Source organism: Protopterus annectens, chromosome 5.part0 (genome assembly GCF_019279795.1).
Source record: "Protopterus annectens isolate FY-2018-M chromosome 5.part0, PAN1.0, whole genome shotgun sequence".
Lineage (NCBI taxonomy): Eukaryota > Metazoa > Chordata > Ceratodontiformes > Protopteridae > Protopterus > Protopterus annectens.
Window position 1 is genome coordinate 1,059,964,007 of NC_056735.1, and position 13,570 is coordinate 1,059,977,576.

A 13,570-nucleotide genomic window follows, 5' to 3' on the forward strand; every position below is an offset into this window, starting at 1 on the left:
CTACATTTCTGTGATTCATGCATTTATTATTTAGAACAAGACTGATTTCCACTGCAGGTACTTTTTCAAGTAAAGCAATCTTAGGCAGATGTAACCTCAAGTTTATAAAAAAATTCAAAATTAACATATAGAATAGTTAAAAATGAATGAACTTTATTTACTTGCATAGAAAAATGATAAAAATATTAATTGTGTGCCTCCTAATGATAGCTACACAAAGTTTCTTACCTCTTTCCCGTTTAATTAATCTTGCCTGGTAAGTGCCAAAGAGTGTCAAAGTAACCTGAGTTAAATAGCCAGCTACATAAACATTTTGTCTGAGGCAGCTTCCAACAGTGAAAGGATTATCCCTGACCTAAAAAAGAAAATAACACACACATAAATATATATATCTATATATATATATATATATATATATATATATATATATATATATATATATATATATATATATATATATATATTTATATATAGATATTTATACACAACAATCAACTTTCAAATGTCACACAAGGGACACAGCTAGGTGGTGAATACTTATCATAGCAGATGTGAACCATATTTTACACAAGTTAGGCTGTTTTAAGGTGTCTGTCTTAAACTATAGAATACAGAGCAAATCTATATAAATATTCAGGTCTATAAAAATGTACAATAATCATTTGAAGATTTGAGTTTAGCAGTTTAAGCCTGGCTACCTTAGTCTGTCTATTTTACTGATGTTTATAATTTCATTATGTTTGGTTACCTGGTTTGTCCAGATGAGTTGTGAAATACTTACTTTGGTGGCTAAAAGCTCCAAGAAAAGTTTACTTAATGGAATGTGGACAAAACAAATTATATGTAACTGGATTATGTATTAGTGTAGAATGATAAGCATTTCAGAAATAATGAAAGTATTACTTATATATAAATATATATATATATATATATATATATATATATATATATATATATATATATATATATATATATATATATATATATATATATATATATATGGGTCTACTTCTAAATCCCGAAATACTGAAAGACCGACTTTCAGTATTTTGTGACTTAAATACCGAACGCCCACTGTACCGAAATATTACAATACCAAATGTCACTATACCAAAAATTCAAAATATCAAATTTTCAGCAAGCAACATTCAGTTCTGTAATATAACCTTCAGCACAACATAACAAACACCACCACCTCCTAAACATATACTAATACACCAAACATACACACCTATAAGGGCAAGCCCCCCTGCAATGCCCATGTGCCCCCCACACTCCTGCTACTTATATATAGCAACTCCAAGATCACACTACCACAAAAGACACTAATAACCTACCACCACACATCCTACACTTATTTCACGCATCATCACACACACACACACACACACACACACACATACACACACACACACACACACACACACACACACACACACACACACACACACACACACAAAACGCACACACTACACATTCAAAAAATACACTGCCTTCAACAGTAACAAACATACACTCAGCCATCTAACCCACCCAACTCGCAAAACTTCCCACAACACTACAAAATAAAAAACCCTACCGAAAACCCTTAAACACTAGCAACTTACTGGAATCTCGTACACAGCCACATATTGTTTGTGGTTGTGTTCTACATGAACTACAGAGTGAACTGGCACCTCACTTGTGTGCCCTGTACAATCACAGCCTCACCTCAGGTTTTGTTGCTACTGAATGGTGCACTGCTACAGTAATCCCTCTCCACAAAAGAGGAGTGACTATAGACCCTGGGAACTATTGTCCCATTAGCCTGATGAGTCTGATATGCAAAGTTATGGAACGCATCATCATGGACCTAATAAACAAGGATATAGGGAATCTCCAAACTCTGGATCCTACACAGTTTGGTTTTGTGAAAGGTAGATCATGCCTGCTCAACTTGGTTGACTTCTTTGAGTCAGTCACCAGAGCTGTGGATGAAGGCAAGGTGGTTCATACAGCCTACCTTGATCTGGCCAAGGCTTTTGATACCATTCCGCACTCAGGAATCATAGTAAAACTCACTAAGCTTGGCATCAACCCCTATATCACTAGGTGAGTTGCAAACTGGCTCACAGATAGAACCCACAGTGTGAAAGTAGCTGGCTCCAATCAGACTGCCAGCCAGTCATGAGTGGAGTCCCACATGGTTCGGTCCTGGGTCCTCTCCTGCTTGGTATCTACTTCTCTGACATCCAGGCCAGCACAAAGGGAATCTGGCTGACAACATTTGTAGACGACTGCAAGTTGGGAACCATTATTAACTCCCCAAGTGATGTTAAGATCCTACAAAATGGCCTTACTGAGACCAACGATTGGTGTCAGTAGTATGGCCTTAAGCTCAATGCCAAAAAAGGTGTAGTCATCCCCTTTGGGAAAAACCAGTTCCCATGAATTACCACTTTGATGGTAGTCCACAGAACACAGAAGGCATTATAAGAGATCTGGGAACACAATTTGACAGCAACCTCTCTTTTGATCACCACATTGCCACTGTGGTCAGAAAGTCCTTCTATGTGGCACATCTCATTACTAAGGGTTTTGCATCCAGGAAGAAAGAGGTCATTGTCTCCCTCTACTTTTCCCTCATTAGGCCAGTCATTGAGTACAATGCCCCATTTGGCATGTGCCTCACTAGACACCTGCAACAACTGGAGAGGCCACAAAAGTACCTCACAAAGAGGATCCTAGGCCTTAAATACTTGTCTTATATGGACAGACTCAAAAAACTCCAACTATTTTTCTGTATTATATCGCTTACTTAGAGGTGATCTCTGCTTGACTTATAAAGCCATGTCTGACCCAGATCTGTTAGAAATGCTACATCTAAAAAAATTCCAATCCCTCTGCACCACATGCTCCAGAGACTTCAATCTCATTGCCACAATTAACAGAACATGCTGGAGGGACAGGTTCATAACCCAGAGACTGCCCATGCTATGGAACAGACTTCCCATACATGTAAAGCAGAGGACCTCACTGACCCTCTTCAAGAGAAATCTTGATGAGTGGATGGGAAACAGAAAATTCAGCCCGGGAATAACTCCAGTGGCTCTACTCGACAGAGGCACTGAGAAATAAGGTCAGGTGGCACTATGCCAGGTTAATCCTATGGCTAGGCTTGTAAAGGCCACAAAGCCATTAGCTTAGTACACACCTATGAACCTGTATCTCACTCCCAAACCACAATGTACCGCAAACACAAACCACAACACACCACCTCAACAGCAGATTCGATAATGCAAGACTCGGTAAAGTGCAGTTTCCGTTAACTGCACTTTCGTGATATTAGTCTCGAGATACTGAAAGTCGGTCTTTCAGTATTTTGAGATTAAGAAGTGATCCTATATATATATATATATATATATATATATATATATATATATATATATATGTATATATACATATGTGTATGTTTGTGTGTGTGTGTGTGTGTGTGTGTGTGTATACCCAGTTAATGAAAAACTGAGTAGATGAATAACTATTCATCAAAATTCTGAGATGTGTGATGTGATTAGGCAAGGCAATACAATATTAGTATGGCATATTAATACATGTATGCAGATTGAAAAGAAAGGACTGTCAACGAACTTGGTAACTAGTAATTAATATTCAAGATTCTAGAGATATTTCCAATTTTACACAGTAGGTGATACCAAAGTTTATGAGTAGTTCTCCTTTACGAATCCTGTTTCAAGCGATTTGGTTGGAGGCTTCTGGTAGCTGCATGTCCTGGGTAAGTTAATGGAGAAATACATGATAAATAGTAGAATAACTCTTCCCCTTAAGAAATAATGATACTATGCACCTCACTGTGTTTTGTATGTCTCCTTCTGCCCTAAACTATGCAGTATAATACAATTAAAGACATTAGTCCCAGGTTAGGTCAGTGATTTTCTGTGTTTGAGCTCCATCGTAGGTATAATATAAAATATGTTATGAGGAAAATAATTGCTTCCTTTCTACCAGATTGTAGCAGACAGACTACCTCTTCCTAGGGTTACTACCTGTTAATTTACAGGTTAACTACTAGGCTATCTGCCCTTATGGACTATTGTTAACTTAGCCAATTTCCCTCAAAGGTGAGAATCCAACCCTAGACCTTGTGTCTGTGAGGTAAACACCTCAACCATTATGAAAACCCCAACCAAAGTAACTCAAATTCTACAACAGCAAGCATTTATTTTGGCAAAAACATTGAGTCTGGCCCTTTGCACCAGTTATTGGTATAGTCTGTATCGCAGAATTTCATATTTACATTAAAAATGCCCCACCTTGGGCAGTAGAAAAGGTAGCGACATGGAATCATCCAGCAGGAAGTTCTTTATAGGGCCAAACATGGAACATGTTACACATTTCTGCTGACTTTAACTGAAAAAAGAATGTCATATTGCATTTGGGATCCAGTGCAGTGATAAAGGCGGTTCTGAGTCTAAAGGTAACTGAAATGAGGATTATACAACCTGGACATCAGATCTTTAGGAGAGCAAAGGGTTTGGGCTACAAATGAAGCTAACCAAAGGAAAAGGAAAGAGAGGGCCTTTCAGTTTTAAGAAATATGAAAATAAGAGAGTGTATCAGACTGAATTATACTCTTCAATATTCAAATTAGGAAACAGTTCTTTACGTAAAGTGTGGATGTATAAATGGAGTGGTTTGTCAAATGAAGAAATAACAGTTATGGCTTGAATAAGCCTTTAGAATTTGGCAGAAAAAGACAGAATGCAACAATAAGTCAAGAGAAAGAGCAAAGAACGATACGTCTGCAACTCTTTACATAGCTAAGCAGATACAAATAACTGATGCGTATTCATAACAGTGTTTTCTTGTGTTCATATAATTCATATTTATTTACTTTATCAGTCATCATACCTGTCTCGAGGGAAAGTTGATAAAATACTATAAAAAGAGACCACTGATACTGGCAGACTGTTACTCACTTTTCATAAATGTGTGGAGTAATTTGTAGAAGATTCAAAACAAGATGAAATATACCGAACAGAATTTTATTTTCACCATAATGTGACTCTTGTTTTGTAGAGGATAAAGGTTAATTAGAAGAAACACAAGACAGTACTGCTTCATTTGCACATTATCATCTGAAAGATGATTATATCATCATGTAAGGAATAAAAAATATCTAATTAATTCATGAAAGGGAATTACTGAATGGCGTGTATAAACTGAATAAATTTGGGGGTTGCTGTTTTAATGGTTCTTGTTTTCATGGCTTTTCTTTTTGCAAATGTCATGTCTGAGAATGCCAAAGCAAACAATGATGCTGAACTATACTAAATTTGTCTTAAACTGCTTGCTATGAAGGGTAGGCAAACAAATGAAAGCAGAATATGACCCTCTAGTTTAAGAGACAAAAATGTAAAATAAAAATACATTTAAATAAAAACGCAATAAAAGTGAACCATATGGTTACAGCACAGAAGCAGAGTTAAACCTTCTGAACTTGACAGTGGTAAACTCATTTAAACCCACTGTGTATTCATACTTTAATGTGAGAAGACATGAATAATGAACATCAGAGAGACAACAAGGAATGTGTCCCAGGGTTCCAAGTTGTACAGCTTAATCACTGTATTAGATTTATGCAGTAATACTCAAACACCTGGCCATTTCCTTGGGATTAACATACAATGGGCAGTATTGATGGCCTGATGTATTGCTATAAACTAGTATCCCATAGCAAGGGAATTAAGCATATGGAAATGCCTGCAGTTATACATCTAATCTCATAGCTTATCAAATACATTCCCTTAGAAATAATAGGTATATTTAAGTGGAAAAGAAAGGTACAGAACATATGCTTTCAGAAGAAATAATGCACGCAGGCATATGTCAAAAACTGCTATCACACATTTCAACTTCATAATTTAATGTTTAAATAAGGCCATATAGAATATGTTTTATGTCAACTAGCCTGTATTTCAGGCTATACACAATAGACATCCATGTTTTCAGTGCACAGAATAAGTATGGCCTACTTTTCTGAACTCTCACACAGAACTGTAGCTGGCTCATTTAGGGCCTGGTGCTGTTCCCCATCTGTCACCCCTCAACACTATGTTGAAGAGCAAAAGAAAGAAAGAAAGAAAAAATTTAAAAAAAGTTCCATTCTCTGATATAGTGCATTTAAGGAAATGCCGTCACACTGTCTCCACTACCCACCCTCAAGCTTATATGAGGGGCAAAAAACAAAAAAAAACAAAAAAAAATAATGGATCTGCCAATCACACCCCTAACACCTTACTCCCTGAGCAGCTGTCCCCTTCATCTCAACTTAACTGCACATCTCTTCTCAAAGCTTCTGGACAATTTGCACTAAGTGTAGGGACCTTTTTGACTGATTGAAATCTACTCATCTATATAGTGAAGTAATGAAAACAGATCTGTTTGAGAAATGTAGTAGAATATGCATGGGACTAATGCTGTTCATACTCAGCAGCTTGATGGGGTGATACTAAAAATGTGGGTACTAACAGCAATACTTGGCATCAGACAAATAGCAACTGGAAAAGGGTGAAAAATTTATGGAGAAAGTCTATTTCACTTTTGCTGAACAGAAAAGCAATTACTTCTTACTGGCTTGAGAACGACTGCTTTCTGTTTTGAGTTTATGAAACTTCTGGTGGGGACCATCATTTATTAACTACTACACCAGGGACTCTGATCTTTTCTTGCCTAAATCCTCTCCTTCAAATATTTAGTCAGACCTTTTCACTGCTTTGTAAGTTCAGAGCTCAGCTTACTTATTCTTGCTCACTTCAGCCGGGTGGTAATGACGGCTTTACCATCCACTGGCCAGTAGTCTTAAACACAGCTCTCAGTAAAATCAAGATTCTGCCCTCCTCATCTTAATTTAGCAATGCATTTTAATATCATGTCTTAAACAATGCAATGGAATAGTCCTCTATTTACAGCTATTTCAGTACCTGGAATAACTGTAATTATTGTGATTATTCGATTTACATTCTCACTTCCAGCTAATATCTGCAATGCAAATACTGTAGTAGGTATACATGTTTTGTAATGACAAACCAGAACACACACACACACACAAATAAAAAAAACAGAGCCACAAACAGCTGCAAAAAAAAAAAAAAAAAAAAAAAACCTTACTGGTGTTCTGGTACCTTGGCTTAATGCCTTCAATTGAATAATTTTGAACATACCAAGCAGCCAAATTATTAAAATGATTCTATTGAAGTCATTAAGTCAAGGTACCAGAATGCCAGTAAAGTTTTTCTATAGCTCTTTGTGACTCTGTTTTTTTTTGTGTGTGTGTTTTGGTACATATTTTATCATACAGCTGAGTGCTGAACAATTGCTCTGTATGATAGTACAATGGCTCTAGAAATGTGTTACTGCTAGGTAACTCCTCCAGATAATTGCAGTGCATATTTGCTGGACAATTGTTTTTTAATTACTGATTTCTCTAGTGCATTCTGTCATATTGATCATTATTTGTCATTGCCCCATGTTATGGCTTTGTACCAGTTCACTTAACCTAATTAACAAATCTAAAATAAATAATAAATAAATATACATGCAATTGGTCTACTGATTTTAATTATTTTCACACCTTCTGCTAAGACTAAACCAATAAAATACTATGCAACTGTTTTATCCCCTAGTCAATAATAGGAATTTACTGTTGTTCTTAGAATTTATCACTTAGGTTGATTATTACCAATTGATTAAATAGTCCATGTTGTTCATCAGGTATTTTTTCAGTCACCTTTTTCTGCATTTTTGACAGGCATATGAGCATATGGAACAGTGGGCTGTTCCACATTGAACAGAAGAGGCTTTGCTTTGCTATTTTTGATTGGCTTGTGCGCCAGCATATGAGCCAATCAAAATGAGATTTTGCTGGTTGCTTGAGCGTGACGGTTACATGAGTTCCGGTTAACAGAAACTGTACTGTATTTGTTTTGCAGATGTGCAGAGGGTCCATGAGTGCTGGATCAGAGGATGCTTTGTAGGCCAGGCATAGATCGCCTCTTAGCAGTCTGTAGGACACTGAGCATAAGGCTATGGATTTGAGGCAGTCCATGTAGGATGTGTTTTCTACATGACACATTCTTTTTGTGACGAATCTTTGCTAACACTTAAGTTATTGCATGTGCCTGGTGAGGTACATACCAAGGGGATATTGTAGAAGATTTTTGTGATTAATACTGCATAAGCAGCAGTGTTCCCTGGGTATGGGGGCTTGATTAGTTACTTAATAGTAGGAAGTTTGCCTTGGAGTAGTTCCTAAAAGTTCCCAAGTTAGCCAGTGTCCAAGGTTTTATTTTTATTTCATAGGAGACAAACTTGACATCATCCATGTTGGTGCAACCAAGCTGAGGCTGTTTGTGTCCATAATGGGCATACAGACTAACTGTTCCAGTGCATTTGTGTTGAAAAATCTGGAATCTTTGGGTCTGTATTGGGATTGTGCATGAGTCCCATTTTATAATGGAGTAGCATAAGTTCTTCATGAGTATGGTATTGAGTTGAATGAAGAGTGACTAAAGTAAATGTAAGAAACTGGAGTGGATTTTCTGAGTCATGATGGGGGATCTATAGCTTGCACAGATATGTTATGGTACTTTGCTTTTGGCGAGTTGTACGTGGAGAACATAACATGTATTATATTGCTTGACCATCAAAAGGGTGTGTTTGTTTCTAATTTAAAATTGAGACACCTCCATCTTTTATTACTACCTTTGCAGTGCTGGTCTAAATATGTGGAAGGCATTGTAGCTCTGCACTGTTGGGGTGAACTGCACATGTACATATATATATATATATATATATATATATATATATATATATATATATATGGGTCTACTGCTTTTCATTGAATACCATGTATTCGAAAAAGAGCAGTAGACCACTCAGTTACGCGAATGTGCACTTATTCAAAAGTGCACTTTTGCGATCTCAGCTTCTATGAATGGATCGCACCACAGTGGAGGACAGCAGGAAAACATGCTATGTCCTCCACTGTGGTGCGGTACTTACGGACCTTAGGGTTAGGGCGCTGGTCATGGTAAGGGGATAGCCCTACTAGCTATCCCCTTACCATGACCCACGCCCTAACCCTAAGGTCCGTAACTGCTGCACTAAATTCAGTAGTAGCCCGTTCACTGAAGCGGGTTTCGTGAAAGTGCACTTTCGATTAACTGCACTTTCACGTAACCTGGGTCTACTGTGTGAGTTCGAAGAAGTGTATTTTTGAACTTATACAATAGACCCATATATATATATATATATATATATATATATATATATATATATATATATATACATATATATATACATATATATATATGGATCTACCTCAGAAGATCGACAGACCATTTGATCGACATTCATTTGGTCGAAAGCTCATTTGGTCGAAAACCAGTATTCAAGGCACATAACAGGGATTTTCCCCCCTCCCCAATGTTGTGTAACCCTGGAGTTAGTATATATAGTTAGGGGGGTGTGAGGGGCAAAGCCCCCCACCTATTACCATTTAAAAACATGAAAATACAACAAAACTACACATTTTAAATTAAAATAGATGGGGGGCTTCACCCCCACACCCCCAATGTGAGGGGCTGTGCCCCCAACCCCCCCTAACTATATATACCAACTCCAGGGTCGCAAAACATTGGGGAGGGGGGCAAATCCCTGTTATGTGCCTTGAATACTGGTTTTCGACCAAATGAGCTGTTGACCAAATGAATTTCGATCAAATGGTCTGTCGATCTTCTGAGGTAGATCCACATATATATATATATATATATATATATATATATATATATATATATATATATACATTCTCCAGGGTGAGAAGAGCTTGCAGGGAGTAGAGTGTTTTTTTAGACTCCAGGCATCGAGCAGTAACACCTTTAGATTATCTTATATAGGCTGTGCTATGTTGGATGGTTTATCAGGCTAACAATGCCCAAAAAAGGCACAATGGGGTGGATAAAGTTTTATCTTTTGTGCATATTGCAGCATCATCCTTGGATGCAGGTAGAATGCTGCTCACTGCTAGGTTAATACTTGCCTGGGACACATAGTCTGAGTTCTCCATCATGACTTTTTTCATATGTGTCATTTCATTTATGCCAACAAGGCCTATGACTGATTCATACTTGCACTTGTGGTTCAGTGACCAGTGCACATGCTTGATTTAGTGAATCCTGGCCCCTGATATGCAACTGACCATGTCTTTGCTTTGCCTGGTGAGTGGGACACTGGTATGCTTCAAAATGAGTCACCTGTGGGGGTTTTATGATGGTCTGCCTTATGGGCTTAGATTATGAGATACTCTGAGGTGAGGCTGAATGCAAAGTGGTGGGTGTAGCTTTGTTATTGTGTTTTTTTGCCTGCTAAGGATACTTATTGAATTACTGTGTTTAGGATGTCTTTGAGGTTTGGGTAAATTACTTTTAAGTGCCTCAGCATATGTGGATCTTTGTGTGTGTGTGTGTGTGTGTGTGTGTGTGTGTGTGTGTGTGTGTGTGTGTGTGTGTGTGTGTGTAAGGAGTTTTGCATTTCTGACAACTTAATTGGCATTTGTAGTGATCGTATGTGAGAATCTTGCCTCCAGTGGTAGTATATAACCATATCTGTCACATACAGTATCAGACTCTTTGAGACTTAGGGGATTGACAGAATATATGATACAATTTCTACATTATCTATGGATATCCATTTCTACCAAGCTGTCTACAGAGGCAGCAGGAAAGTTCAGATCTATAGCTTCTGGTATAATTATAGCAGGCTACAAGGGGGTGGTACCGGGGAGGGGGGGTAAAATATTTTGGCTGGGGTGGTATTTAAATAAGGGTGTAATCAGTGACATGAGTATTGGTTCTTTGCTCCTCTGTGTATCTACCATGGAATTTTCCATATTAATCTATAATAATATAGTAAAAAATTTACTAAACTACAAAGATAGATTAACATGATACTACAGACTTTCTTTCAATTAGTTTGGAATTAACTTTTGGATAGCAGTCTCACTCTTTAAAGCAAAAGAAAAAAAATAAAATAAAAAGAAAGAAAGAAAGAAATCCTCTGTAATACTACTTCGAAGTCCCAACACTGCTCCATTAGTGATACTTGACTCTGAAGGAATTCTCACCCAGTAGTTTTCCAGCAAAAATACCAGGGTCTATTTCTTGACCAAACCCCTTTCTTCTTCTCACCATATATTGTCATGCAGAGTTAAAAAGCTCTAACAGAACTCAAAGGAACATACAAGATTTCATATTGCCTTAAAATTTAATCAAGACAAGCAATAGCTAAAGGGGCTTTAGTACCTACATCAGAATATTCTTTCTCTACCTCATTGCCTTCATCTTCACACAAAACTTAAGTATTCTCCAAAAAAGAGAAAACAAAATGCTTAGGTTTATCTACCTTAACCTAATGAATATCACTGATTCACAGTAAAAAAAAAATCAAACCTGTAAATAGCAAGACTTCATTCCTCTTAAACACCTTGACTTTCAAACCACTAAATGGCAATTTCTGCTTACTCCAATTTAAACACAGTTCAGAGATGCTGACTGCTCACTAAGAAATGACATGAGAGTAATCATTCCACACTATAAACTGATCACTGCAGAAACATCTTTTACTAAACTTGCCCACACTGGAATAAAATCCCTGAAGAAACTAACAATATCTTCTCTCTAACCAACTTTTGGAAAGCTCTGAAGAAAAAAATGCAATAAAATATTCAATGCCATTGTTTTGATGACAGTGGTGAACCAGTTCCCTAACTTACCTTACCCTATCTTTTCCCTAACTTACCTTACCCTATCTTATCTGCTCAGAATACTCTGAGTATGAAACTGTTCTTAGCTTTCAAGACTAGAAACCTATTTATATACAACCCCCTTTAATGTTTCCTTGAACATAGCATGCCATGGTTGTGCGTTGTATTATTGAACCTATCTAATTGCCATTACTTCTTGTACATATCATGGCATGATGGTATTCTAGGTCAACCCAGGTCATGTATAAAGAGGGTCTTTGAACAAGTGCACCTACCTCGTTATCAAATGTGAAATACATAGTTATTTAGAATGGTTTAGAATATCCTGAACCATGCCTTTTATAAAGCCTAAGCTGTATCAACTGGCCCCATCTCCTATGTCAAAATAAGTGAAATGATGCCTTAACAGCATATTAGTAATAATCCTGCCACCATAAGATGCTTATTTTCCACTCACACAACTAGGCATCTCCTTCACTTATACCTCAATAAGTCTCATTATAAAACTAATACGTGAAGTACAACTGAAAATTAAGGAGGTACTCCAACAGCTCTATCACTTTATTAAATGTTTTATTAAACTTCAATACAGTTTGCAAATAAAAAAAAATCTAACAGACAGAACATATATATCCCAAGTAATAAGCAGCAATAGCAAGTGATTGTCTGTATTTTTATTTAGAATATCAATTGCTTTACCATCATCAACACTTGGGCAAAGTTTACAATATCCCCATGAGACCATCTAACCACCTCTAATTTTACTCCAAAAGTCTTACACATCTTACTTCTAAACAATGTTTGTTTGTTTCTTTCGGCTTTTCCCGGTTAGGGGTCACCACAGTGGAACTCCGGTCCGCTAATGATTGGCAGTAGATTTTTACGTACTGGCTTGCCAGGCCTAACGCACAACCTTCAACGAAGGAACGCCCATTCACGCATGTCGCCACACAGAATACGCTCTAACTGAAAATCGAATGGGCAACGTCTAACTGTGAGGCGACAACGCTACCGCAGCACCACCACCGCGGGTCAATACCCAACATAAATTTAATGTTTCAGCCATATTGGACTCCTCCCTCCTCCCAAGAGATATTGTTCTTCCTTGTTTTACATAATTTATCACAAGCTTTATTAATCTGGAGAGATTCACTCCAACCCAGGCCCACTCCAGTTTACAAGTCCTCCAAACACCAACATCACTATTAATTCATCAAACACCCCCCACAACCCACAAATACTACCAGCAGCAGATAAATTAGACTTAGAATTGGCTGCATCAACACATTCAGCATAAATAATAAATGGTCTGCTTTGAAAGCCTTGCTGACAGCACCAGAATAATAATAATTGCAGAAACATGGCAACAATAGAGCTACTGCCCATGCACTTACATTCAAATTAAATATAACATCTTCTTAGATTTAAGACCTGGCCCTTGAGTTGGGGGGGGGGGTAATGCTGCTGACAAAACAATTTTTCTCTTAAACAATCTTCAAATCATAAAATGTCAGCCAAATTGATGTTAAAGCCCCAGACTGAGTACTAGCACTCCTAAACTTTTTGAGAAAAAATTAAAAATTTAACTAGTCTTTCCAACAATAAACTGCACTCTATCAACATAGCATCAATGTACTCAAATAATAACATACCTAAAGCATTTAAAGAGTTCATGGTCTCTTCCATCATATATATCACTAATAGCTTCTTTCACTATAATGCCAATAACCTACCTTTACAAAATAACCAGCA

At 37.2% G+C, this 13,570-nt stretch overlaps 1 protein-coding gene across 1 annotated transcript in view; it reads right to left on the bottom strand.

Moving 5' to 3' along the window:
* The window catches only part of LOC122802059 (neuroendocrine convertase 2-like), a 509,583-nt gene that overhangs the window by 370,337 nt on the left and 125,676 nt on the right, over nucleotides 1-13,570 (bottom strand). The window contains exon 2 of the mRNA XM_044071777.1: nucleotides 229-355. Coding sequence (XP_043927712.1) covers nucleotides 229-355 — 127 coding nt within the window. The remainder of the gene's footprint in view (nucleotides 1-228; nucleotides 356-13,570) is intronic.